Source organism: Odocoileus virginianus, chromosome 26 (genome assembly GCF_023699985.2).
Source record: "Odocoileus virginianus isolate 20LAN1187 ecotype Illinois chromosome 26, Ovbor_1.2, whole genome shotgun sequence".
NCBI classification, from domain to species: domain Eukaryota; kingdom Metazoa; phylum Chordata; class Mammalia; order Artiodactyla; family Cervidae; genus Odocoileus; species Odocoileus virginianus.
Window position 1 is genome coordinate 36,561,998 of NC_069699.1, and position 27,984 is coordinate 36,589,981.

Sequence of the window (27,984 nt, forward strand, 5' to 3'; positions counted from 1 at the left end):
AGCGCTGTATGTAGTCCTAAAAAATTCCGAACCTGCATAGGCCCGACAAGGCAACTCACATAGATTTTTTTTTTTTTTCTGTCAAAACACCAAACATTTTGCTATGAATGATACCAAGGAAATGGCCTTTCCGATTAGAGGTGTCCCTACAGAAGGAGACTTGCACACGGAGCCCTCTAGCTACCTCAAGCAATCTTGCACATCCATCATTGATAAACCTCACCACCCTTTTCATCAGAGGAGAAAAACCACAAATTTACCTGTTATATATTTCGGTCATCACATTCCACTCTGAAAATGAAATCCACCTACATTACCTTTAGACCTTTTTCTTTAAGACATAAACAAATCCTTGGTCTTGAAAATTTTAAAGAAAAAGGAATTGTAGGAAGAAAACAGGGAGAAGTAAACAGGGTATTTAAAATATATATCATTTTTCAAGTGATTTTTAGGTTACAACTGCACATAAATAAGAGTGGTTCAAGATGATAGAGTAGAAGGATGTGTGCTCACCTCCATGGAAACTAAAAAATACAAGAGTCAAAGCACAGTCTGTAACAGGCAACTTTTTTTCACATGTGCATCTGATCTTCTGAGGGCACAGAACACTGCCATAGTTCTGGGCCTGGGTCTTATACCAAGCAAAAGAGTCACTTCCATTTCTCAGGCAAACAAAGGTATCAGATCATTTAATCATCTGCGATTACTTACTGAGGGCCTAATGTGTGCCTAGGCAACCTCATTCTGGTTCCAATGCCTCATTCTGGTTCTGCAACAGCCGCAGAATTCCACAAGCAGCTCTCACTGCCTGTTGGGGGCAGGCTCCTCTCAGAAGAACAGTCTCATTTTCCCGAGGCCCTTCCTGCATAGTTACCAGCTTTGCCTAAATCAAGCTTAGACGGAGAACTGAAAGTGGAGGCAGGCACATTTTCTTGGCTTCCTTTATATTGTGGGATACACAGGCCTTTTATTCTCTACACAGATAATCAAAAGTGAAGTTTCAGGTCATTACCACCCATCACCTAATAATGTTCAATCTATAACCGAAGCATAGCAAGGCCTTACTGGGGGGAGGGTGGGGGATCAAGCCCTTCTGAGATAACTTCAGATGCTGTGAATTTCTACCATAAAGTGATTTTTGAAATGTGACTCTATGAAAGATATGTCCTAGGATTAAAGTGTTAATCACAGTTTTTTTTCAGTTTTGCAACTCAGAAAGCACACCCCTATTACAACTTTATCCTGCTTAAAAATGACACTGCATTGTCCTGCATGCTGTAACTAAAATGTTGAACGCTATGTATTCAGATTTTCTTTTTTAATTTCACCATAAAAGGAAATAGGAAAACAACAAAGCACCAGCAACAGTTAATTTCTTTCCTCACCCTAGGTCTGGCTGACATGTCCAGATTGTCCTTTTGGTCAAGAAGTTTCTAGGAAAATGAGGAGGAAGGGTAAGTAGGAGATCCCTAACAGCAATTGCTCGGGGGCATCTTAAATGCTCTTTCATGAGAGGCGAGAGGCTTCATTTCAATTAGTGCACTGATATGTAACTGATTATACCACATAAACTTGGGAGTTTTTCAGAATAGAAATAGAAAGATGAAATCAGAAAGGGTTTTTGTTTTATTTTGCTGTTAAATCAGCAGCATTCCCTGTACTGCCTCATGTAAACATTATCTTTTACTCTGTGAAAATGGGCCCATAATTAAGGGGAGTTACCCAGAGCTTCACAATTGGTTAGTTCTTTTTCTCATTTCAGCCAGCCTTCCCAATAACCATTCTGCCTCCACCAAGAGCAACTTCCCTACTTCTTTCTGTCATGTCTATTTGTACTAATATTCTAACTTAATCAACTCTGTGACATGAACACTGTTTACAAGGAAACAGCAAAGATTTTAGTTCATTCCATCACTGCATCAAAGGGACCCAGTTTCAAGGCTGGACAAAGATCTTTCATTTTCAAACCACACACTTTGGGAAACGAGTTGGAGGTGCGTGATTTTTCACTCCATCTCTCAAGAGCAAGACTGCTGACTTATAAACATTACTTCTGCATGTTTCTAATAAGGCCATGAAGGATGGCCACCAGGACCAAAGCATGTACATGCAAATATACCAAGAGCCAGCTCAGAGGGAGACTCTTGGGACATCAATCACAGATCCTCTGAGTCTGACACATCAAGGTACACAGCAGAGCTTATCCATCTAAAACATATCCAGTATCAACCTCCTAGATGTAAATATCCAACAAAACATGCCAGAATCATAGAGAAGCATTTCTGAGGATGGAAAGAGAAATCAACTTAAAAGAAATTGTTTGTAAGTTTCTTTTGAAAGCTTAAGAATATAAAATATACAAAATGTTAACCCTTTCAAGTAACAATCTATATGCTGTAAGATGCACTTAAATTCCCAATGATTATAGAGATATATACCAAATGCCTAAATGAACTATGGATAAGATTTGCTTTAAAATAATGGGGTATTGGGGAGGTGGGTAATGGAAGAGCAAAAACTTGAGTTGTAACTGTTACAGCTGGACAGAGGATTCTCAGGGGCCCATTAAGTTTCTCCATTTTCATAACATTTTCCATATGAGTATTGTTTTAAGATGTCAGAAAACAAGATACTATGCACTACACCATGTAGATAACCCTTATGCTCTGCAAAGTGGGAAACACCACTGGAAACACTAAAGGTGATGCGGGTCCCACAGCCGCCACACCGTTGTTGAGAAACTAAAAGCCACTGTTTCCCATCCTCTGGAGAAAAACTCACGCCAGGGCGATGTTTCCAAAACCCTTCCAAATTACAGCTACCCTGTATCGTGAACAGGAGCTGAGAACAAAACGTTATCAGAAAAGTTGGCGCGATTCTGAGAGGGAAGACAAAATAACACGGGATTTTGGTTACGATGTCACAAGGAGGACCCTAACCCTAAGCAGAAGCCTCTTTATCCCTGGTACCAGCCAGACTAAACGCTTTCCAGGTTTGAGGGGGGCGTCCCAAGGCGAACTCAGGTCCCCACCGCTCCGGGGCGGTTTAGAGCCACCGAGGAGCAGCCAGGAGGAGCTGTGACCGCGTCTCCGCTCCCGGGCGCATCTACAGGGCCGAGCCTCCGGACCCAGCCGAGCGCCCCAGCCCCATTCCCACCGCGGCCCCAACCGCACCGAGGCGGCCGAGTCCGACGGGCGGAGGTGGCGGGAGCCTGACAAGCGGCTCGGGGGCGCCCCCTGAGGTCCAGCGGCGTCGCGACACTTTCGGAAAACCGAAAGCCGACGTCTCCGGCTCTGACATTTTAACTTTGGTTGCAAAGCCTGCCGCTGCACCCTCTCCGGCGGCACTCTTCCAAACCACAACCCTCCTTCCCCGGGCACCGCTGCCCTTTCCCTTTTAGACACCCTTTGGCTCCCGGACTACGGAATGGGCTCTTTGTTTACCTCGCAGCGAGGGCACGCATAGGAAACGTGGAAGATGAAAACTATCCCAGCCCGAAGCAGGAGGCATCACTGGCGGTCCCATTTTGGATTTTAGGCTTCCTCAGACATCAGGAAAAAGAAAAATCCCGGCTGGCCCACTGACTGTACACCCGAGTGTAAGGTGAACGCTAGAAGTGGAATCAGAAATTCCTTGTATTTCGCAAGGCTGCTCTCTGGCTGCTTCCCGCTGCCCCCATTAAAGCGTGACCCTTACGAAGCTAAACCCCAGTGTGTGTGCGTCTGAGCCCACTCTGCCGGCAAGTCGACGGCAAAGAAGAGTCTAGAAGGGGCAGATGGCTAACACAAATACTAGGAGTGGTGGAGGAAATGTTTAGGAGTAAATGTCAAAACTGCCTCCAGCCCCCTGCGGAGGCAGGAGCCTGGTGGACAAACCCAGGCCTCGGGTCGAGTGTGGACACACGTCCTGGCTCCGCATCCGAGCTGGGATTCAGAACTGTGGCAGTTCTGTGCGGTTCCAGGGACAGGAGGATGCGCAGAGGGAAAAGCGGGGTGCCGAAAAACGACCGCGCTTTGCCTCTCTGCCCCTCGAGGCACCCACTTGCCTGCAAAGGGGACCCTCGCTGCCAATCTCCAAGAGCAAGCAAGAGCGCCCGCACCCCGCTCCAGGGCGCAGGACGCAGCTGGGGGACCCGTTGCACCAAAATCTGCGCTCGGGCCACCAGGGGACAGGCGGCTGTGACCAGGGGGAGCACCAACATGGGGGGGGAGGCCACGTTCCTTTTTTTTGGATAACCCCCACCTCCGAATATCCAGGAGCTGGTGGACGAGAAGGCAGAAAAATGGGGACTGCCCTGTCCTTATAAGAGCAAAGGATTAAATATGAATGGTCCCCTTCTTCCCACCCCTTTCCCGACTAGGAGAGGGGACGTGGCCTCCACCGGAGAGAGGGGGTCGGACAGATTCAAGGGAGCTCAGGGCTGCAGCCTGGTGTAAAGGGGGCTGCAAGAGGGAAGAGGGAGGCAGCTGGCCTCTGCCCTCCCCTAGCAGAAAGAAGAAGGCGGGTCGGCCGATGGAGGGCTGGAAGTGGAGGATCGCCGAGCCGCACACCCTGCGTGTGGTGATTTATTATCTTCATCAATGGTCAACAGTGCTCCTGTCTTAACCCGACCAGAAAGGTGCGGGTGTGGGTCCGCCAGCTGCAAACAGCCTGCAAAAAGGCAAAGACGCAGGTAGGCAGGGCGCGAGGCAGGGCTCGAGACAGAAAAAAATCCGCCCCGGCGCGAACAGCAACCCAGCCGTCGACACCGCCCCCCCCCCCACGCCCCAACCCGAGCAGCCCAGCCAAGCAAAGGGGGCCGCGGGCCCGAGATGAGGAGTCACGGACCTCCCTAAACCTCCTGCTCCCTGTTCTCCCACCGCGCCCAGATCCCCGCGCCAGAAAGGTTCCCTCGCGCCAGCACCGAAGCGCAGCCCGCGCCCCAGCCCGGAGCTGAGGTCGTCCCTGACTCCCGAGACCCGAACGCAGGCTGCTCCCGACATCCCCAATCCTCCACGGCCAGCCTGCAGCTTCCACTCCCCGAACATCACCCCCTCCAAAGAGTCGCGGAGCAACAAATCCAATCCCCCCTTCTGAGCTCTTTCAATCCTCTCCTGAGCGGAGAACGCACCCAGGGCCCCCCCAAACCCAGAGAGGCATCCTCCCCATGGCCCCACTCTCCCCAACAGCCTCAGAGCTCTAGCTCTCCTGCACAGCGGCGGAGCAGCGAACGAGTCTTTTCTCCCGACTCCGGCTCCCCCAGGCCCCCAAAGCCGAGCGAGAGATAGACCCCTGCGGCCCCCGTTCATCTCCCCGGCCAGCTCTTTGCTTCCACCCTTCCCAATCACGAGCCTCTCTAAATTACGCCGCTAGAGTCAGCGGAGCGGATCCCTCTTTCCTCCCCGGGTGCTCGACCCCCACTTAACCCTCTCCGGGGTCCCCAGGACGGGCGCCTGAGCTCCATGCCCCGGCGGCAACTCCGCTCCCGCCTTGCGCTCTGGCCAGGGCCGCGTCCCCTCGGCGGTCAGCACTCACCGGGGAAGCACACGACATAATGGAGCACGGAACTGGTGATTTTCAGGAACAAAATCCACCAACACGGTTCCAGTAACCTCCGCATGTCCGAAAACGCACATCGAAAAGAGGAAGGCAGGGGGGGTAAACTTGTTGAATAAGTTCTTGCCTCGGTGTGAGCCTCCGCTAAGCCCCGGCTCTTCGCCTGCTCGCCTGCTCTACGGGGCCCCCGCGCTCGGCGGCCCGAGTCCCCCCTGGAATCCGGGAAGCCGCCGAGCGCCCCCCGGAAAATCTCAAAAAGTGGCCGAGAACGCGGAGCCACGCTGGGGACGATCCTCGGCGGAGAAAGGCTGCTTTATGTTCAAAAAGGAGCGAGTCGAGCGGGCAGGGCGAGGAGTCGGCGGGCGGCGGCGATGCCCGGAGCCCCGGGCAGGCAGAGACCGCCGGCGACGGCGGCGAGTAGCCGAAGATCCCCAACTTGAGTCGGCAGCGGAGCCCGAGAGCCGGCGGGCGGCGGCGGGGCTGAGCGCGGCGCGGCGTCTCCGGGCTTCAGGCAGGCAGCTCCTTCCAGGGCCCCGGGAAGGAAGGAGGCATGTTTGCAAGCGGGGAAGGGGAGGGTAGAGGCGGGGGGAGAGCGAAGATCCCCCAAAATAGAACAGCCGGAGGAAACCGAGGAAAACACAAAGGATCTCAGAGGGGCGCAGGGGCGAGGGCGCCTTCAGTCCATGCTCCTGAAAGTTGTGGCTCTGGCGCGAGCTGGGGAGGATCGGGGAGCGCGGGGCTGGAAACTAGCCATGCCTCCATACAGGAAGTAACATGTGAGCATGGATCCTGGCAGAGACTTTAAAGCTGGCGAGCGAGCGAGCAGGGGACGCGCGGCGGCGGCGGCGGCGGCGGCGCGCGAGCAGTGGGCGCGCGGCGACGGCGGGGACGCGCAGCCGGGCTGCCGGTCGCGGGCGCGCGCGCCCCGAGCTCTTAAAGCTGCAGCGCGCGGCTCCCGCCTCGCGGGCTTCCCACAACTAGGTTCTCCCGCGCGCTGCTGAGCCGGCCGGGGCAGTTTCGGGACTGGGGACCCGCTCTGGTCGGGTCTCGGAGAGAGGGAGGAGGGCGACTGCCTTCGCGGGCCGGCGTCTTTGCCTGTTTCCCGTCCTTTTAGCTCTTAAAGACGCCACTCTTTGAGCGGGCTTGACTCGGTCTCCCCCCGCCCCCGTCTGCGTTGCTCGCGGACGGTGAGACTCGGGGGGACCCCGGCTCGGGTTTGAGGAGAGGAAGGGGCGGCCGGCTGCGTTTATAGGGCGGCAAGGTTTCATGCTGGGTTTCTTCGCCCTGGCAGCGCCACGGCGGGGCGCGCCTTGCCTGCCCCCTGCTCTCCCTGCTCGCGCCCCCAGCGCGACGAATTCCCCCGCCAGGAAACAAAGCCGTGCGGCCTTTGCACTCCGGCTCCACTTGGCGATTTAATTTTTTTTTTTTTTTTTCCTTTCCTTTTCGGCCTTCCATTGGCCTGTTCCCGGCTGGGGAGGGGTGGGGGAGGGGAGGAATACCGATCTAGGCTTGCGAGATCCAGCCTTTTCGAGCCCCACGCCCCCTTTCCCCACGCCACGGCTGATCAGTGGCCGAGTTTTCCCAACTCGCCGCCTCACGAGAGGAGGGAAGGTTCCCGCACTCCAGCCTGGTGGCGGGGAGGACGCAGGAAGTGCGCCTCTCACCCCTGGCTGGGTGAAAGCTGCGCCGCGGGGCTGGACCGATTTCCTGGCAGCTACGCGGGGAGCGGCAACCTCTTTAGCAATCGTGGAGAGGCATCTGAGGGAAATGGGAGGACAGAACTTATCTGTAATGAGTTTCGTCCCTTAGTTCGTGGAGAGAAAGATCTTTATCGCTTAGACTTCTAAGCGCCCTATTTTCCCCTCTTAACGCCGGTGCTAAAAAGTGGGGGAGGCAGGCTTTTGATTAAACGTGTAACTGAGCCAAAGTAATTAGCCATTTTTAATTTTTGCCTAATTTTTCTGCCTCTGTTTAAACGCCATCTAGACTTGTTAACTTGCCCCTGCTGCTTCTTCCCACCCCGCAGGGTCCCCCACCCACCCAAACAGCCCAACCGGATGCTAGGTTTTCAAAAGTACAGATGTTCGAGAGCCTCCCGCAAGATGTTATTAGGGAAGCACTTTCACACCCACACTTCCAAAAGAAAAACCTTTGAAAAGTTACATTTGGGATTACGAACTAATAAAAGCCAGGAAGTTCCCGGGGAGGGCCCGCGCTCTATCTTTAGCAAAACGGGGGTGAACACTCTCTCCCAGGGTGGAGAATGAGTCGTTTGTTTGCTTTGGCATTTGGCCCTTCCTGCTTTTGTTCGAATCCCAACTCCCCCATAAATGCTCAGAGAGGGTCAGTTTTCTTGGGGGTGTTGTATTTAAGGGATGTCCATTGGTCAGTAGGACCCCTGCGTGTCTTGAGTAGCTCGTTAAAAACTGAGTGATAAAACGGGGAAATCTCTGGAATTTGAATCAGGACAGAACACCTGGATAGGTAAACCCAAGTGAGTTTCCTCTGCAAAATAACATAATAAAAACTGCCGGTTGTGGAATGTGTACCATCTACCAGGTACTGTGCTAAATTATTTCTCTAAATTGTTCATTCTATAAATTCATTGAGCAATTATTGAGGAAGGGAAGGGGCCACTGGGGACACAGCCATGAACAAAAAGAGCAGGCCCATGACGTGTGTGGACCTTGCAAAGTAAGGATTCACTCCCTCAAAACCGTACAACAGTTCTTAGAGCTGTAAGAATTATTCTCCCATTGTAGACAAGGAACCATGCACAGAGGCTTAAAATAACAGATCCCCAGCCAGTGAGAAGCAAAGCTAAGATATTCAGGTCTGTCTGCCTCCATGGACGTGAAAGGCAAAGAAATGATGGTTTGAGAAGACACTGAAATGTGGGATGAGGAGAAATGACTTCAGAGTAGGGAAAACTTTCCATGGGTTTGGAGAGTGAATTAGCACTACCCTTAAAATATAGAAGGCCCACAATCAAAATTAACATTTAATTAGGTCTGGGCTGATGACTATGGTGGCCCTAGGCTGAAGTATACCAGAAACTGCTCTTGGAAGCACCCGCCCACAACCCAGGCCCCATCAGTTTCCATAATAAACTATGTTACAGGCATACCAGAGAAGCCTTTTCATTCATTCTACAACCAATTACAGAACAGTTCTGTACACACCAGACATTCTGTCAAGTGTTAGCAGCACAAAATGACAGGCAGTGGACCTGACAATGCTCTCACCTGCTGATTACGACCCCCTGCCCCCAGGTGACGTCAGGGGCTGCATCATACAGTGAGCACTCCAGGATGGTCGGTGGGAAGGATCCTGTGAGTGTCAACAAAGGTGTGAACAGCCCTGGGAGTGCTTATCTACCCCATGTGAAAATAAGGCTGCAGACAGAAGGTGCTGGTTTAGGTAATAAATTAATTCCCCGACTTAGTGACTTAAAACACTCTAGTATCCGTTTATTATCTCACAGCTCTGTAGATCAGAAGCTGGGCCACAGCCTAACTGGGTGCCTCTGTTCCAGGTCTCCCTAGGGTGAAATCAAGATGTTGGCCAGGGGCTCTCTTCTGGAGTTCAGGATCCTCTTCGAAACTCAGTTCACATTATTGACAGATTTCAGTTTCTTGCTTTCACTTTATGACTTGAGTTGTTTAGAGGTCCCTATTTTCTTGTTCTAATAGCTGTTGACTAGAAGTATGTCTCAGCTAGAAGCTGCGTTCTGTCCCAGCCACATGGCCCCCTAACAATGTAACATCTTACCTCTTTAAAACCAACAGAACAATAAAGAGAAGACAGAATCTTCAATAAGTGGTGCTGGGAAAACTAGACAGCTGCATGTAAAAGCATGAAATTAGAACACTCCCTAACACCAAACACAAAAATAAACTCAAAATGGATCAAAGACCTGAATGTAAAACACTATATATAAACCTACAGGAAAATATAGGCAGGAATACCCTTTGACATAAATCGCAGCAAGATATTTTTTGACCCACCTCCTAGAGAAATGAAAATAAAAATAATCAAATGGGGCCTAATGAAACTTATAAGCTTTTGCACAGTAAAGGAAACCATTAAAAAAAATGAGAAGACAACCCTCATAATGGGAGAAAATATTTGCAAATGAAGCAACTGATAGAGGATTAATCTCCAAAATGTACAAACAGCTCATGCAGCTCAATATCAAAAAAGCAAACAGCCCAATCAAAAAATGGATGAAAGACCTAAATAGACATTTCTTCGAAGATGTTCAGATGACCAACAGACACATGAAAAGATGATCAATTAAATACATCAAAAGATGCTCAACTAATCAATTTGCACTAGAAATGGAAATCAAAACTACAATGAAATATCACCTCACACCTGTCAGAACTATTTAAAAAATCTACAAACAATAAATGCTGGAGAGGGTGTGGAGAAAAAGGAACCCTCTTGCACTGTTGGTGAAAATGTAAATTGATACAGCCATTTCTGAGAACTGTATTGAGATTCCTTAAAAAAATTAAAAATAGAATTAGTATTTGTTGCTCTGTTGTTCAGTCATGTCAAACTCTGTGACTTCATGGACTGCAGCACATCAGGCTCCTCTGTCCTTCACTATTGCCCAGTTTGCTCAGATTCATGTCGCTTGAGTAGGTGATGCCATCTAACCATCTCATCCTCTGCCGCCCCTTTCTCCTTTTGGCTTCAGTCTTTCCCAGTATGAGGGTCTTTTCCAACGAGTCTTCGCTTCCTATCCTGCGGCCAAAGTATTAAAGAACTACCATATGACCCAGCAATCCCACCACAGGGCATATACCCAGAGAAAACTGTAATTCCAAAAGACACATGAACCCAATGTTCACTGTAGCGCTATTCACAATAGCCAGGACATGGAAGCAACCTAAATGTCCATCAAGAGAGGAATAGATAAAGAAGCTGTGGTACATATATACAGTGGAATGTTACTGAGACATGAAACAAAATGAAACTGGGTCATCTGTATTGGCAGGCGGATTCTTTACCACTGATCAACCATGGAGGCCACACTATTGATACTATGTATAAAATAGATAACTGATGAGAACCTATTCTATGGCTCAGGAATCCTACTCTATGCACTGTGGTAACTTAAATGGAAAGGAAATCCAAAAAAGAGGGGATATATGGATATGTATAGCTGATGCACTTTGTTGTATGGTAGAAACTAACACAACATTGCAAAGCAACCGTATTCCGGTAAAAATTAACTTTAAAAAATAATAAAACAAGAGACTCTCCCTCCAGTTTGCTGTGAAGGAATTTTGGGAATGACAATTCCAACACATTTGCCATATGATGTAACCTAGTTAAGGAGTGACTATCCTTTCACATTCACAGGTCTCACCCATATAAGAAGAGGATTATATACCAGGGATGACAATCTTGAGGATCATCTTAGAATTCTTCCTATCATAGTGCTGTTGATCTCTTTTGAGTATTGCATCTTCAGTCACTAAGCTGTGTCCAACTCTTTGCGACCTCACAGACTGTAACCTTCCAAGCTCCTCTGTCCACGGGATTTTCCAGGCAAGCATACTGGAGTGGGTTGCCATTTCCTCTTCCTAGGGATCCTCCCAACCCAGGGATCGAATCCTTATCTCTTGTGTCTTCTGCATTGGCAGGTGGATTCTTTACCACCGGAGCGCTCGGAAAGCGCCTGTTTTGGGTACAGACTGATAGTTGGCAACAGCTCCCAAGCCAGTCTGTTTGGGTTCTGATACTTATATCTGCTTGACTGTGGGCAACTTAACCACTTAACTTTTCATCATTTGAGTGCCTCAGTTTCCTCATGTGTCAACAGGGAATAATTACTACACCTACACTTAAATCGAGAAGATTAGAAGGAGTTAAACAGAACAAAATAATTTGAGCAGTGTCAGGTTCCTAATAAGCAATTAATAAACAAACTATTACTGTTATCTTCTTGATAAGCTTTAGAAATAAGGAGTGAACATCTGTTATTTTTTTACCTGCTCAGCTCCCATTTCTTTTCTTCTAAGAAATGCATTCCACCTTCCTTTGTGCTAATCCCCCAGATGGTCTTGGCAAACCTAACCGCTTCTTCCCCCCATCTCTACCCTCTGCCTCTCCCCATCACTGGCTCACCTCACCTGTCCCAGCTTGACTGTTTGGACCGTCTCAACCTTCTGGCCTGACTGACTTAGATATGGCCACCTGTTTCTACCTGGTCCAGTGAAAGTCAAATTTCCTCCTGGGTTTATCCAGGCTGGATGAAATTCAGCCTCGAGAAGCAGGAAGGCTTGGGAAGAACCTGCTTGGGGTGAAGCTGACACAGAGGAAAGTGGGGTGGGGTGTGGGAGTGCTTGGGGCCAACAAACTTCTGATATCATCACTTGTGTCTTTGGGTTAATCTTACTTAAACCCAGGTCAGATGCTGGACTTTTCAGTTTCTTAAGCTGCTAAATTCCTTTTATTCTTTTTACCTCTTTACTTTGGGTTTTTATTCAATTGGAACTAAAAACTTGAAACCTGGGACTTACGGCAAAAGATTAGTGAAATATCCATGTTTTATAATTTTTTTATAGAGAAAGAAGCAGGAGCTCTTAAAATTAAGTAATTTACCTGAGGTGATTGACATAGCAAACAACAGAAGACTCCAGCTTCTGACACCCAACCTACAGTAGCAATCATGTCTTTCTTGTGTAAAAAAAAATCAATCCAAAATTTAGTCACTTGAAACAATAGCCATTCTGTTTGTTCTTGATTCTGTAGGCCAGTAATCTGGGCTGAGCTCAGCTCGGCAGCTCTGCTAGTTCTCTCTGAGGTCACACATGCAGCTATGGCGCCAGCTTCCAGAGGCTCAGCTAGGTCTGCGCAGGACAAGATAGCCTCAGTCACATGCCTGCCAACTGGTGTTGGCTGTTGGCTGAGGCCCCTCAGATGTCAGCCACTGACTTCTCCAGTAACCCCTCTTAGACTTATTCACACAGAACTCTCGGGCCAGTAGGACAGAAGGCGGAAGCTGCAAGGCATCTTGAGATCTAGACTTAGCAGTGGCATTACATCACTTGCACAGCATTTTAAAAAAATATTTATTTATTTGGCTGTGCTGGGTCTTACTTGCAGTGTATGGAATCTAATTCCCTGACCAGGGATCGAACCTAGGCGCGGAGTCTTAGCCACTGGACCACCAGGGAAGTCCCTTCCAGAGCATTCTGTTGGTCAAAGCAAGTCTAAAAGCCCAGATGCAGGGGAAGGTGGAAATAGGCCGTGGTCCTTGCGGGGAGTAGGCTTCCCGGGTGGCACAGTGGTCAAGAATCTGCCTGCCAATGCAGGAGACACAGGAGATGGGGATTCGATCTCTTGAGTCGGGAAGATCCCCTGGAGAAGGGAATGACTACCCACTCCAGTGTTCTTGCCTGGGAAATCCCATGGACAGAGGAGCCTGGTGGGCTACAGTCCACGGGGTCACAAAGAGTTAGACAAGACTGAGCAACAACAGATAGGCACAGAGAGAAAATGATGTGCAAACACATGGGCAGAAGTGGCCGTGTGACTGCAGGGATGCATCTACAAGCTGAGGAGCACCAAGGATTGATGGCAAATACCGGAAACTAGGAAGAGGTAAGAAAGACTTCCCCTTCATGTTTCAGAGGGAGCATGGCCCTGCCGACACTTTGATTTTGGACGCCGAGCCTCCTGAACTTTGAGACTATACATTTGTGTTGTTTTAAGCAACCCAATTTGTGGTGGTTTGTTACAGCAACTCTAGGAAACCTAAACAGGGCCCTTAAATGGTTTTCGTGTGTAGACAAATCACAGTTGTGACCATATTTTCCACCTCACAAATGAGTGTTTGCAAAACTGTACAGAAAACCTATTCTAGTCACTCTGGCTTTGCATTTTGAGGCGATGTTTTATTTTAGGAGAAAAGAAATTTAGACTTAGCATAACTGCTTACTGTGAAAAAACTGACAAAGAAAAACCTCAAAGTCCTCTAATAATAATGATATCCATTCTTACATAAAACTCTATATCCAGCTGCCTAAACAGAATAAATAAGTAGTGGGGTTAGTTTAATATACTATTTCAGAAGTCAAATTCAATACTAACAGCAAACATGACTGATGAGGCTCTTTTTTTTTTAATGAGTAGGAAGCCTAAAACAAGTCAACTAGAGCCAAGAAAGGAAGTTATCGATTTGTCACTGCTTGCCAACTCAAGACTTTGGATTAGACTGGATGCATGGGCTCCAGTGATGCCTCCATGCTCCTGCATAAGATCTCATGGTTCTGCTTTCCCTTACTTTGATTTCCTTGACTGGCTCCTGTGACTCCTGTTTTCAAAAAAGGATCTTCCCCAGTGTCCATATTGATTCCTCTGGATACATTTTGATATCCTTCTCTTGGGTCCCATAACTGCCTGGACCAGAGTACTGGACTTGACCAACCTGGTGATGCAGGCAGGACTCCCTTTTGATTTCCATCACATTAGGAGAACAAAGAAGGATAGTCAGGAAAGAAACTTACAACAGTCTTTTCAGATTGGAAAGATTCTTATCCCTATTTTAAGGGAACAATGGGAATAGGTGAAAAGTAAAGGATTGAGAGATTAGGTACTTTGATGTGAGGCTAACAAGGATCTGAGGATTAAAGCAGTTCGGTCACTGGAGTAACTTAAGCTCAGACATAAGTCCTGAAACCTAGTTACCAGATCAAATGCTAAAGGAGTCAGAGCCAAAAATCATAACATGACTCACAAACATCATAGATCCAGAGTAATCACAGATGGTGAGAACAATTCATGAATCAGAAGCCTCATCACAGTATTTCCAGGTAAAGAGTAGAAAAAAATTAATGTTCAGCTGTGTGTGTGTGGGGGGGGGTCAATTAAATAATTATTTGCCTGTTTAGTGGAATATTATGCTGATATTCACAATAATGCTTTGACATTGAATGTGTTAAACCCTAAAATATTTTTCATATAGCTCTAGTAATCTTTTCCACAAATTCAGAAAAAAATATGAAATAATGTGAAAGCCGTGGGTTTAGTTCTGTTTAATATTTTTCTATTAGTGAAGAAGAATCCCAATTTTTTCTGAAATGGCTTATTTTTCAGACCTATAAAATACCTCGGCAATCCAACCTCTTAAAAAAGCAAACAAGGAAGAAAATTTACATGTAAAGTATTCCTGGGACTTCCTGAGTGGTCCAGTAGTGTAAGACTCCTGGTTCCCAATGCAAGGGACCTGGGTTCAATTCTGATTAGGGAACTAGATCCCTCATACTTCAACAAGATCCCTCTTGCTCCAACTGGTGCAGCCAAATAAATAAACAAACATTTGTTTAAAAAAAGGTGTGTGTGTGCGTGTTCAGTCTATTTAGTCGTATATGACTCTTTGAGACCCCATGGACTGTAGCCTGCCAGGCTCTTCTGTTCATGGGATTCTCCAGGCAAGAATACTGGAGTGGGTTGCCATGCCCTCCTCCAGCAGATCTTTCTGACCCAGGGATCGAATCTGCATCTCCTACATTGCAGACAGATTCTTTACTGCAGAGCCACCAGGGGAACTCTTAAATAAGGTATTCCTTAATAATACTAAATTTTGGTAACATGCAGTGAAAAGGGTACTCCTATATATCAGTGGAAGACAAATTGTAGATGTTCTGAAAGACAAATGGTCAGTGTGTATCAAAAACGTTCATATCATTTGACCCCAAATTAAACTTAGTACACTTAAAACAGAGATAATCGGAGACAGGGTCTCCCAGGTGGCTCAGTGGTAAAGAACACGCTAGCCAATGCAAGAGACGCAAGAGATTCTGGTTAGATCCTTGGGTCGGGAAGATCCCCCTAGAGTCGGAAATGGCAACTGGTTCCAGTATTTTGCCTGAAGAATACCATGGACAGAGGAACCTGGCAGGCTACAGTTCATAGGGTTGCAGAGTTGGACACGTCTGAGTGACAAAGTGGGCACACTCAAACACACACACACACGATCAAAGATAACCACAAATGCCTCAAAAATATTTACAAAGATATTCTTTGCAAAAATATTTATAATCCAAGTTGTATATAACAGTATGTTGAAACACCTACTATAGATTACTGCACAGCCATTTAAATGATGTTTACGAAGACACTTTATATATATAAAATGATTGGGAGAAGATACACTGCAACATTTTAAATATTTATCTTAGGCTGGTAAAATTACCACTGATTTTTATTTTCTTCTTTACATTTCTAACACATTTGCACTTTTCTATGAGGAACTTATTTTTTAAAAGCAGAAACATTTGTACTGGCAACAAGATATTCCTCATTTTTGTCCCCCCAAGCAACAAAAATTTGGCATTCATCCACAAAAGGGTTGTGGGATCCAGCACTATACACCAAGGCACCTGGAAGGTGCCATGCATTGGGTAGTGTATAGTCCGACCTCAGTCCTGACTGTGACTGAAGTAGCCTGTGAACACACTCCAGCCCCTCTCAGCGACATTTGGGAACTCGTGGAAAACACTTGGAAAATCTCCCATGAATGACAAAGCCTATATGGGAGTTCATGTTTCCAGAGGAGAAATTACAGCATACCATTGGAGAAAAAAAAAAAAAATGTATATATATATATGTGAGTGTGGACTCACTGGAATGGGTAATTAGTAAAGACTGGAGAAGGTGTCTCCTATGAGAAATGCAAAAGTGAAGTCGCTCAGTCGTGTCCGACTCTGCGACCCCATGGATTGTAGCCTACCAGGCTTCTCCATCCATGGGCTTTTCCAGGCAAGAGTACTGGAGTGGGTTGCCATTTCCACTAGAAATGCAAAGACAGCAACAAAAACATTAAGGAACTTGGAAAGATCAAGGAAACATGAAATCTTCAAAGAATCACAATAATCTTTTTATAACCAAAGGCATAGACATGGAGATCAGAAATGTACTGGATAAAGAATTCAAATAGGTATTTTAAAGAAACTCAATGAGCTACAAGAAAATACAGAAAGATAATTCACTGAAGTCAGGAAAACAATAACAAAGTGAGAAATTTAAGAAAGAGATAGGAATCGTGAAAAAAAAAAAAGAATCAAACAGAAATTCCAGGGCTGAAGAATACAATGAATAAAACTTCAAACTGTGACAGAGTGCATCAATATCAGAATAGATCAAGCCAGAATAAAGAATCTGAGGCAGAAGACAGGAACTTTGACATTATCCAATCATTGGGAAGCAAAGGGGAAAACATGAAAAAGAATGAAGAATGCTTATATGATATATGAAATACTAGCAAAAGAAGCAAACTGCAAATTATTGAAGTTCCAGATGGAAAGGGGGAAAGAAAACTTACCTAAAGAAATAATGGCTGAGAGTTTTCCAAATCTGGGCAGAGATTTGGATATCTAACTTCATGAACTTCATAGGTCACCAAACAAAATCAATTTGAAGAGAACTTGTCCAAGACAAATTATAATAAAATTGTAAAATATATTAAAAAAAAAAAAACAATCTTTAGAGCAGTAAGAGAAAAAAATCTTGTAATTTAAAGTGATCCCCCATAAGGTTACCAGCAGATTTCTCAACATAAATCTTATACATCGAAAGAGAATGAGTTGATATATTCAAAGTTTTGAAAGAAAAAAACAAAAAAACTGCCAACCAGGCGTACTTCACTAGGCAAGGCTGTCCTTCAGAGATAAAGAAGACAGAAAGATTTTCTTAGGCAAACTAAAGCTAAGAGAATTCACCACCACTAGATCCGCCTTAAGAGAAATGCTGCAGGAAATTCTTTAAGCTGAAACGGAAAGATGATAGTTAGCTACATGAAAATATACAACATACTGATAAAGGTAAGTATACAGTCAAATTCAGAATACTATCAGACTGTAATCTGCTGAAGTGTTAACCAATTAATCCTAGTATAAAGGTTAAAGGAAAAGAGTATTGAATATAATTGTAGCTACAATAATTTGTTAATGAATACACAGTACAGAAATAAGTAAATTTTGACATAAAAAAAAGAAATAAACAAACTAAACCCCAAAACCAAAAAAAAAAAAAAAACCATAAAGGGCAAGAGAATAAAAGGGTAGTCTTTGTATGTGTTTGAAATTAAGTACTTACCAGTGTGTAATAGACTATTACAGCTATGGGATGTTTCATGGAAGCTTCACAGTAACTATACAAAGCAAAAATCCACAATACATTCACAAACAGTAAAGAGAAGAGAATCCTAATACTAGAATTAGGATACTACTACCCCAAAATCATCAAATCACAGAGAAAGGTGGCAACAGACGTAGAAAGGAATAACTACAGAAAACAGTAATACGGCTCTAGTAAGTCCTTGGGTGCGTTCTCAGTTGCTTCAGTTGTCTCTAACTCTTTGTGACCCCATGAACCATAGCCCGCCAGGCTTCTCTGTCCAAGGGATTTCCCAGGCAAGAATACCGGAGTGGGTTGCCAGGCCCTACTCCAGAGGATCCTCCCAACCCAGGGATCAATCCTGCATCTCCTGTCTCCTGTGCTGCAGGCCAATTCTTTACCTGCTGATCTCTCCAGGAAGCAGTAACTCCTTGGTGATGGTGGTTTAGTCACTAAGTTGTGTCCGACTCTTGCGACCCCATGGACTGTAGCTCGCCAGGCTCCTCTGTCCATGGGATTCTCCGAGCAAGAATACTGGAGTGGGTTGCCATTTCCTTCTCCAGGGGATCTTCCTGACCCAGGAATCGAACCTGGGTTTCCTGCATTTCAGGCAAATTCTTCACCAACTGAGCTATGAGAGAAACCCTTACTTATCAGTAATTGCTGTAAATGTAAATGAACTGAATTCTCCAATCTAAAGACTGGATAATGGATTTTTTAAAAAAAGCAGACCTGTCTATGTACTACCTACAAAAGACTCACTGCAGCTTTAAGGAAACACATAGGCTCAAAGTAAGTGGATGGAAAAAGATATTTTATACAAGTGAAAATCAAAAAAAGGCGGAGGTAGCTATACTGAGACAACATAGACTTTAAGCCAAAAAATGGTAACTAGACACAAAGAGGATCATTATATAGTTACAAAGGGGTCAACTTATTAAAAGAGATAACCATCATAAATATATACACATCCAATATCCGCACACCTAAATACGTTGAGCAAATATTAACAGATTTCAAGGGAGAAACACACAATACAATAATAGTAGGAAACTTAAATTCGCCACTGTCACCAATGGATAGACCATCCACACAGAAAATCAACAATGAAATATTAGACTTGAACCATTCTTTCAACCAAATTGACTTAGCAGACACACATAGAACATACTGTATGGTCGAGTGCAGATGTAGAACATTTCCAGCATTGCAGAAAGCGCTACTGGATTAGACCAGGATATATTTAACAAATCTGCAGAAGTAATTCAATGGAGGAAGGACAGTCTTTTCAACAAAAGGCTGGAACAGTTGTATATCCACAGTTTAATTATATATACATATATATATATATTGTATTAAATTTAAAGTCAATAAATTTAATTTAATTATATATATAAATTATAAATATATAACTAAAGTATGACACAAGTGAACTTATCTAGTAACAAAGAAACAGACTTACAGACACAGAGAATGGACTTGTGTTTACCAAGGAGAGGTAGGGAGAGATGAAGTGGAAGCTTGGGGTTAGTAGATGAAAACTAATATATATAAAATGGGTAAACAGCAGCATCCTGCTGTATAGCACAGGGAACTATATTCAATATCCTGTGATAAACATAATGAAAAAGAATATTGAAAAAGAATGTTGTTATTGTATATGTATAACTGAATCACTTTGCCAAATAGCAGAAATTAACACAACATTGTGAATCAACTGTACCTGCATTAAAAAATTATATATATCTATAAAAAGAATAAACCTATGCTTAAACTTTACAATTTGCATAAAAATTAATTAAAATGGATCATAACTTTAAGTGTGAAATATAAAAGTATAAAATTTTAGAGGAAAAATGAGAAAACCTTCAGAGTTCAGGGCTCAGGAAAGAGTTGTTAGAAACAACACCAACAGCCAAATCAAAAAAAGAAAAGAGAGAGAGAAATTGATTAAATTTGACCTCATCAAAAATTTAAAACTTTTACTCTCTGAAAACTCATAAGACGAGATTCAGAAGATAAGGTCCAGAGTGAGAGAAAATATTTACACACCATATATCCAACAGAGGTCTAGTATCTAAAATATTTAAAGACATCTCAAAACTCCAGAGTAAAAACAAATAAACCAATTAGAAAATGAACAAAAGCAATGAAGAGACATTTCACCCAAGAGAATATACAGATAGTAAACGGAATTTTTCTGTATCTTGACTGTATCACCATCAGTATCCTGGTTCTAACATTATATTATTATAGTTTTAGTAGATGTTACCACTGGGAGAAACTGGGTAAAGGGTATCTGAGACCTCACAGTATTATTTTTCTGTTCTACCTTTCAACAACAGCTTTATTGAGATATAATTCACATATCATAAATTTTTAAATTCAAAAATGTGCAAGTCACCTTCACTGGCTTTTAGTATACTCACAAGGTTGTTCAACCATCACTCCTATCTAATTCTAGAAGATTTTCATCAACCTCAGAAGAAAGCCTATACCTATTAAGCACTTACTCCCTATCCCCCATCACCTTATCTTCTCTAGCTTCTTGCAAGCTCCAGCGGGCTTTCTGTCTTACAGATTTGTCTGCTGTGGTTATTTCATATAAACGGAACCATACCCTATATGACCTTTTGTGTGTGGCCTCTTTCACTTAGCATAATATTTTAAGGGTCATCTGCCTTGTAGCATGTATCAGTACTTCATTTCTCTTTATGGCTGAATATTATTTCATTGTCTTGATATACCATATTTTATCCATTCATCAGTTGATTATCCATTCAAGAGTTGATGACTATTTGGGTCATTTCCACTTTTCAGCTATTATGAATAATGCTGTCATGAGCATTTGTACACAGACTTTTGTGTGGACATATATTTTCATTCCCTTGGGTATATATTAGTGAATGGAATTGTTGGGTCATATTGTAAAACTATGTTTTATACTTTGAGGAATTCTATTATTTGTTATAACTATATATCAGAATACAATTATCTGAAAATAATGTTTAATTTTTAAAAAATAAGTTGCAAACATTAAAGAATATCTGATTCAATTTTTATACAGTAACAAACACATGCATATGTTACTAGGTACACATAAACACTAAGTTCTAAAGCAGTGTTTGCCAAACTTGGCTGCATATTAGAATCAATGAAAGAGTTTTCAAAAGTCTTGAGTCAGAGGTCACAATCCTGATCTTTACAGGTAGATCACAGATGTCAATATCTTCAAAACTTCCTAGGTAATTCTAATTTGCAGCAATGTTTGATAAATACCATTATAGACAGTACATATAAAATTGTATTAATGTGGTTATGTGATAATATAAACTAATAATACTGCAGGTAATTTATATAAACTATTTTTTACATTTTGTTGTTTAAATTTCTTATAACTTGTATATACTACATGTACAATCTCAAAAATAAAACTAATTCTAAACTTTAGAAACAATTTAGTATTGTGATGTAAGTCTAGGAATATTTACTAAAACAATTATAGAAACTTACACAGTGATTTAATTTTTCTATATAATTTCTATCTTCACTGCTTGTGAAATAGGAGAGAACTTTACTCTTTTGTGTAAGCTTTCCTATTCACAACTTTCAGAAATTTTGTACTTTCTTAGGAATTGTCACAGTACTTGTTTGAACCTATAAATACTAGTCAGGACTCATAAGTTACAGAAACCCAACTCAAATTGGCTTAAACAAAAAAAAATGGACTTTACTCAAAATATTGGCAAGTTGAGTCCAGCAAAGTATAATAAGAATAATATACCATTTTCAAGTATAATTTATCCCAGGAATATAAGACTGATACAATATTTGAAAAATCTGTCATTATATTTCATCATATTAACAGACTAAAGAAGACTACATGGTGATATTAATTAAAGCAGAGAGAGGGTTTGACAAAATTCAAGAGCCATTCATGATTAAAAAAAAGAAAACTGTTAGAAAACTAGGAAAAAGGGAAATTCCATAATCTGATAAAGAGCATCTACAAAAAAATCAACAACTAAAGTCATACTTTGTATGAGTAAATTGTAAGAGACTAAATTCTTTGCCCTCAAGACACACAACAAGGCAAGGATATCCACTCTCATCACTCTTATTCACCATTATTCTAGACATTTTAGACACTGCAAAAAAGGCATACATATTAGAAAGCAAGAAATAAAACTGTCCCTATTTTGATGATGACATGTTTCTCTATACAGGGGTCCCCTGTGCATGCTAATTTGCTTCAACTGTATCTGACTCTTTGAGAACCTAAGGACTAAGCCTGCCAGGTTCTTCTATCCACGGGATTCTTCAGGCAAGAGTATTGGGGTGGGTTTCCACACCCTCCTCCAGGGAATCTTCCCAACCCAGGGATCGAACCTGAGTCTTTTATGTCTCCTGCATTGGCAAATGGGTTCTTTACCACCAGCACCACCTGGGAAGCCCAAGGAATCTACAAAAAAAGTTTCTGGTGCTAATAAATCAATTTATAAAGGTTCTAGGATTCAAGGTCAACCTACAAAATTAACTTTTATGTTTTCACATAAGCAGTGAACAACTGAAAACTGATATTCAAAAACTTATTGATAATACATCTAAGAAAATGAAATACCTTGGTATAAAGCTAACGAAATGTGCAAAATCAGTATGCTGAAAACTACAAAATGCCGATGGAAGATATCAAAGTAAAGCTGAATAAAATGAGAGACATATCATGTTCATGGATTTGAACAGTCATTACAGTTAAGATGTAAATTTTCAACAAATCTATAAATTTAATGCATTTCTTTAACATTTTTAAAAACATTTTATTGAATTATAGTTGATTTATAATACTGTGATAGTTTCAAGTGTACAGAAAGATGATTCAGTTATTCTTATATGTAAAGAATATAAGTATTCTTTTTTCTACATTCTCTTCCATTATAGGTTAACACAAGGCACTGAGTATAGCTCCCTGTGCTATGCAATAGGTCCTTGTTGGTTAGCTGTTTTACATATAGTAGTGTGTATATTTTAATCCCAAATTACTAATTTAATGCATCTCCAAGCAAAATCCAAGCAGGACTTTTTGTAAATACAGACAAGATGCCTCCAAATTTATGGGGAAAAAATGAAATAGAACAGGCAACTAATGATGAAAAAGAAGAACAGAGTTGGAAATTCACACATTGCTTGATTGTAAGATGTACTATAAAACTATACTAATCAAGGCAATATGATATTGGTGAAGGTATATACCCATAGAAGAGTAAAATATATAGAACAGAGATCCCAGAAATAGACTCACATCAGCACGGCAAATTGATTTTCACAGAACTGCAAAGACAATTTAATATTAATGTCAGTAGTAAAGACAATTTTTTCAACAAATGGAATGAAACTATTGGCCATCCATATGCAAAAAAAAAAATATCCTCAGTCTAAACCTCACACCTTAACCAAAAATTAACTCAGAAGGGTTTATAAATATAGAATGGTGGTTGTCGGGGGAGGAAATCAGGGGCGGGATGGAGTGGAAGATTGGAGTTAGTGGAAGTATGCTTTTAATATAGGATAGATAAACAACAAGGTCCTACTGCATAGCACAGAGAACTATATTTAATATTCTATGAAAGTGTAGTGGAAAAGCATATAAAAAAGGAAAAGAAAGTGTATCCATGCATAACTGAATCACTTTGCTGATTACAGAAGTGATTAACACAACATTGTAAATCAACTAGACTTGAATTAAAAAATAAAATAACAAAATGGGTTATAAATCTATAGGTAAAACATAAAATAATAAAAAATTTAGAGGTCAGAATCTTTTCCATCTTGAGTTAGACAAAGAATTCTTCAATAAGACACAAAAACACAGGCCATAAAGAGAAAAAAATGGTTAATAAGACTTTATCAAAATAAAAAACTTGTCATCAAGATAAAAGAAGATACTGTTAAGAGAATGAAAAGTCAAGCTAAAGATTCTGAGAAAATATTTGCAAATTACATATCTAACAAAACACTTGTATCTAGGATTTTTAAAGAATTCTCAAAACTCAACAAGGAAACAAGCAGAAATGAGCAAACAAATGAATAGACATTTCACCAAAGAGGATATACAGATGACAAGTAAGCATGTTAAAAGTTGTTCAACATTATAATCCATTATGAAAATGAAAATTAAGTTATAAGGTATCACCTATTAAAATGACTTAAAAAAAAAGGTTGACAATACCAAGTGGTGGTTAGGATGCCTGGCATACGAAACTCTCATCTGTTGCTGGTAGGGATTGGAATGCAAAAGTACAAAATCAAGTGATACCTGGAGTCACAGACAAATTTGGCCTTGGAGTACAAAATGAAGCAGAGCAAAAGTTAACAGAGTTTTGTCAACAGAACACACTGGTCATAACAAATCACTCTTCCAACAATACAAGAGACGACTCTACACATAGACATCACCAAATGATCAATGCCGAAATCAGACTGATCATATTCTTTGCAGACGAAGATGGAGAAGCTCTATACAGTCAGCAAAAACAAGACCTGGAGCTGACTATGACTCAGATCTTTAGCTCCTAATTGCAAAGTTCAGACTTAAATTGAAGAAACTTGGGAAAACCACTAGGCTGTTCAGGTATGATCTAAATCAAATTCCTTATGATTATACAGTGGAGGTGATGAACAGGTTCAAAGGATTAGATCTGGTAGAAAAGTGCCTGAAGAACAATGGACAGAGGTTTGTAACATTGTACAGGAGGTGGTGACCAAAACCATCTGCAAGAAAAAAATGCAGGAAGGCAAAGTGTTGTCTGAGGAGGCTTTACAAATATATGAGAAGAGACGGGAAAAGCAAGGGAGAAAGGGAAAGATATACCCAACTGAATGAAGAGTGTCAGAGAAGAGCAAGGAGAGATAAGATCTTTTTAAATGAAAAATGCAAAGAAGTAGATGAACAGAAAATTATCAAGAGATATCAAGGGAAAATTTCATGCAAAGACGGACCAAATAAAGGACAGAAATGGTACAGATCTAACAGAAGCAGAAGATATTAAGAGGAGGTGTTAGAACACACAGAAGAACTATACAAAAAAGGTCTTAATAACCAGGATAACCATGATGGTGTGGTCACTCACCTAGAGCCTGACATCCTGGAATATGAAGTCAAGTGGGCCTTGGGAAGCATTACTATGAAAAAGCTAGTGGAGGTGACGGAATTCCAGGTGAGCTATTTAAAATCCTAAAGGGCTGCACTCAATATGTCAGCAAATTTGGAAAACTCAGCAGTGGCCAGAGGACTAGAAAAGGGTAGTTTTCAATTCCAGTCCCAAAGAAGGGCAATATCAAAGAATATTCAAACTACCATACATTTGTGCTCATTTCCCATGCAAGCAAAGAAAAGAAAGTGAAAGCCGCTCAGTTGTGTCCGACTCCAATGCAACCCCATGGACTGGAATGGGTAGCCCTTCCCTTCTCCAGGGGATCTTCCCAACCTGGGGATCAAACCCAGGTCTCCCACTTTGCAGGCGGATTCATTGCCAGCTAAGCCACAAGGGAAGCCCAAGAATACTAGAGTGGGTAACCTATCCTTTCTCCAGGGGATCTTCCTAATCCAGGAATTGAACCTGGGTCTCCTAGCATTGCAGGCGAATTCTTTACCAACTGAGCTATCATGGAAGATTCGTGCAAGTAAAGTTATGGTTAAAATCCTTCAAGCTAGGCTTCAGCAGTGTGTGAACTGAGAAATTGCAGATGTACAAGCTGGGTTTAGAAAAGGCAGAGGAACCAGAGACCAAATTGGCAATATTTGTTGGATCAGAGAGAAAGCAAGGGAATTCGGTAAAACATCTACTTCTGCTTCATTGACTACGTTAAAGCCTTTGACTGTGTGGATCACAACAAACTGTGGAAAATTCTTAAAGAGATGGGAATACCAGATCACCTTACCTGTCTCCTGAGAAACCTGTATGCAGGTCAAGAAGCAACAATTAGAATCTAACTTGGAACAATGGACTGGTTCAAAATTGGGAAAGGAGTACGTCAAGGCTATATATTGTCACCCTGCTTATTTACTGGAAGATTACTCAGCAATATAAAGGTATGAACTATTATTAATATACACTACAACTTGAATGAATTTCAAAAGCATTATCCTGAATATAAGAAGCTAGTCTCAAAAAGTTGTATTTGTATGGTTATGTAACATTCTGGAATGATTAAGACTGTAGGAGTAGAGAACAAATCAATATTTGCCAGGGGTGAGGGTTATACAGAGGGTTTCAGCATAAGGAAGTGAGTTTTTCAGGTGAGGAAGTTGTTTCGTATCCTAATTGTGCTGGCATTTATGTGAATATATGCCTGTGTTTAAACTTATAGAACCATGCACCAAAAATTAAGTAAAATTTACTGTATATAAATTTAATAAAAATAATATTTTAAAAAGTGGTTCAGGAAATACTGACTTCAGAAAAAAATGAATGTAAGGTCTTACCCAATGTCAGAAATAATTAGCCTCTCTCCAACTTTTGTCTCTTTTATACCAGGCTGGATTTATTCTAAACTTGGCCTTCCCTTTGATGGAAGTGACTAGCATTTGACCAACGTGAGTCCATTGTCTTCCTGGAATTTTGGACCAAGCCACCCTTCAGCCAAAGGATGGAATATGCCGACTGGCTCAGCCTGGTCATGTGCCTATTGCTATCAGAGTGAGGGACATTGATAATAAGGGGCATGAGGGTAAGTGAGAGCCGAATTGATCCAGTCCACAAGGACAGAGGATGTGGGGGCTGTTGCTCCCTGAAGAAAAATCAACTTGCTATTACTAAAATAAAGAGAATATATGCTAGACAGGCAAAAATTATAGATACCTGTCTTCCATCCAGCATTTCTTTAATTTGGGATTATATTATACACCGTTATCTATGTCAGGAGTCCCCAGCCTCCGAGATGTAATGCCTGATGATCTGAGGTGGAACTGATGTAACAATAATAAAAATAAAGTATACAATAAATGCAATACACTTGAGCCATCCGGAAGCCACTTCCCCAACACGGGTGCCGCCGCCCCCCCCTCCCCGCACACACACACACACACTGCCCACTGGTCCATGGAAAAATTGTCTTCCATTAAGCCAGACCCTGGTACCAAAAATGTTGGGGACTGCTGGGTCTATGCCACACCTCATTTATAAGCCATGCATTCTTTGAAACCAAGTTCTCACTGTCTTGTTTTTCTTTTTATATTCCAATATCATACACATTTTTTTTTCAATTTAGTAGGTGCTCAGTAGTACTTGTAGCATACATGAGTGATAGAATGACTGATAACTAAGTATTTGTGAGTATGTTTAGAAAAGTATACATTTATGTATGCATTAAAAGCTTCTAAAGTCACATTATTTCATGTTTCTTTGAACCACATTAATAGCCACATTCTTGTTTAATCTTCTTTTCTCCAATGAGGTTTTAACATGTACAGCTCAGTTTTCCAGCAAAGGCAAATCAATCATTACATCATCATCCATCATGTCTGAGTTCTCAGTAATGAAGGTGTCTTTCTTCCCACATTAGCCATTTGGGTGGGCAAAAGAGCCTTAAAGATACATGACAGAAGACTGAAGAATTGGATTAAACAAGGTTAAACAAGATTCCATTTTCTGGATTCTTCTTCACTACAGGAATTTTGTTGATCCACAGAATGAACGGGACAATTTTTGGACATTTTTTTCTTCAAGCTCTCAGAAGAGATCATTTTTTGCTCTGTTATTGGAATAGCAGAGAGCTGGGAAAAGCAACCAAAAACAATGACTTGGGGTTTTTTTTTTTTGAAGTTATTAGAAGAAATACTTTATCCACCCAAAATCATAATTTGCAACAGCTGTGGGGTCCAGGTTAATCATTGCTAAAGTGTCATTCCCTGACCACCGTATCAAACTGGTCACTTTCTGTCACTGCACACTATCTCTTTCACAGTAAATTAGTGCATGATATATGTGTCTGGTTTTGTTGGTTTATTTACTTCAGTGGAGCGTGAGTCCTATGCAGACAGGAAACTCACAAATCTGAATCGATCACCACTGAGCCCTCAGAACATGGACAACAACATGCATATAATTAGGGCTCAATAGGTACAATTAAACAGGTTGGGTTAATGAATGAAAGAGGGACAGCCAACAGGCTTTTTACCAGCTCAGTCACTGGCATTTCCGCTACTGAGGGTTTCTACTTCTTAATCCCCCTCTTAACATTTCTTAATGTCTCTGTCTTGGGTTTAAAAGGGAGCAGCAAACTTAGGAATTATTCCTCAGATGAGCCCTGACTTTC

General features: G+C 42.3%; 1 protein-coding gene and 1 long non-coding RNA gene across 5 annotated transcripts in view; one reads left to right on the forward strand and one right to left on the reverse strand.

The window, feature by feature from the left end:
- The window catches only part of PTPRG (protein tyrosine phosphatase receptor type G), a 751,060-nt gene extending 744,707 nt beyond the window's left edge, over window positions 1–6,353 (reverse strand). For all 3 annotated transcript variants that reach the window (XM_070455761.1, XM_070455762.1, XM_070455760.1), the window contains exon 1: window positions 5,515–6,353. In XM_070455761.1, coding sequence (XP_070311862.1) covers window positions 5,515–5,599 — 85 coding nt within the window. In that variant the 5' untranslated portion in view covers window positions 5,600–6,353. The remainder of the gene's footprint in view (window positions 1–5,514) is intronic.
- LOC139031248 (uncharacterized) lies at window positions 787–26,623 on the forward strand. Of its 2 annotated transcripts, none has more exons than XR_011483711.1 (3): window positions 787–918; window positions 1,391–1,454; window positions 26,205–26,623. It is a non-coding gene; the product is annotated as an uncharacterized lncRNA (long non-coding RNA). The 2 variants fall into 2 exon arrangements; XR_011483712.1 differs by lacking the exon at window positions 26,205–26,623 and adding an exon at window positions 3,401–3,705.
- The last annotated feature ends 1,361 nt before the right edge of the window (window positions 26,624–27,984 follow it).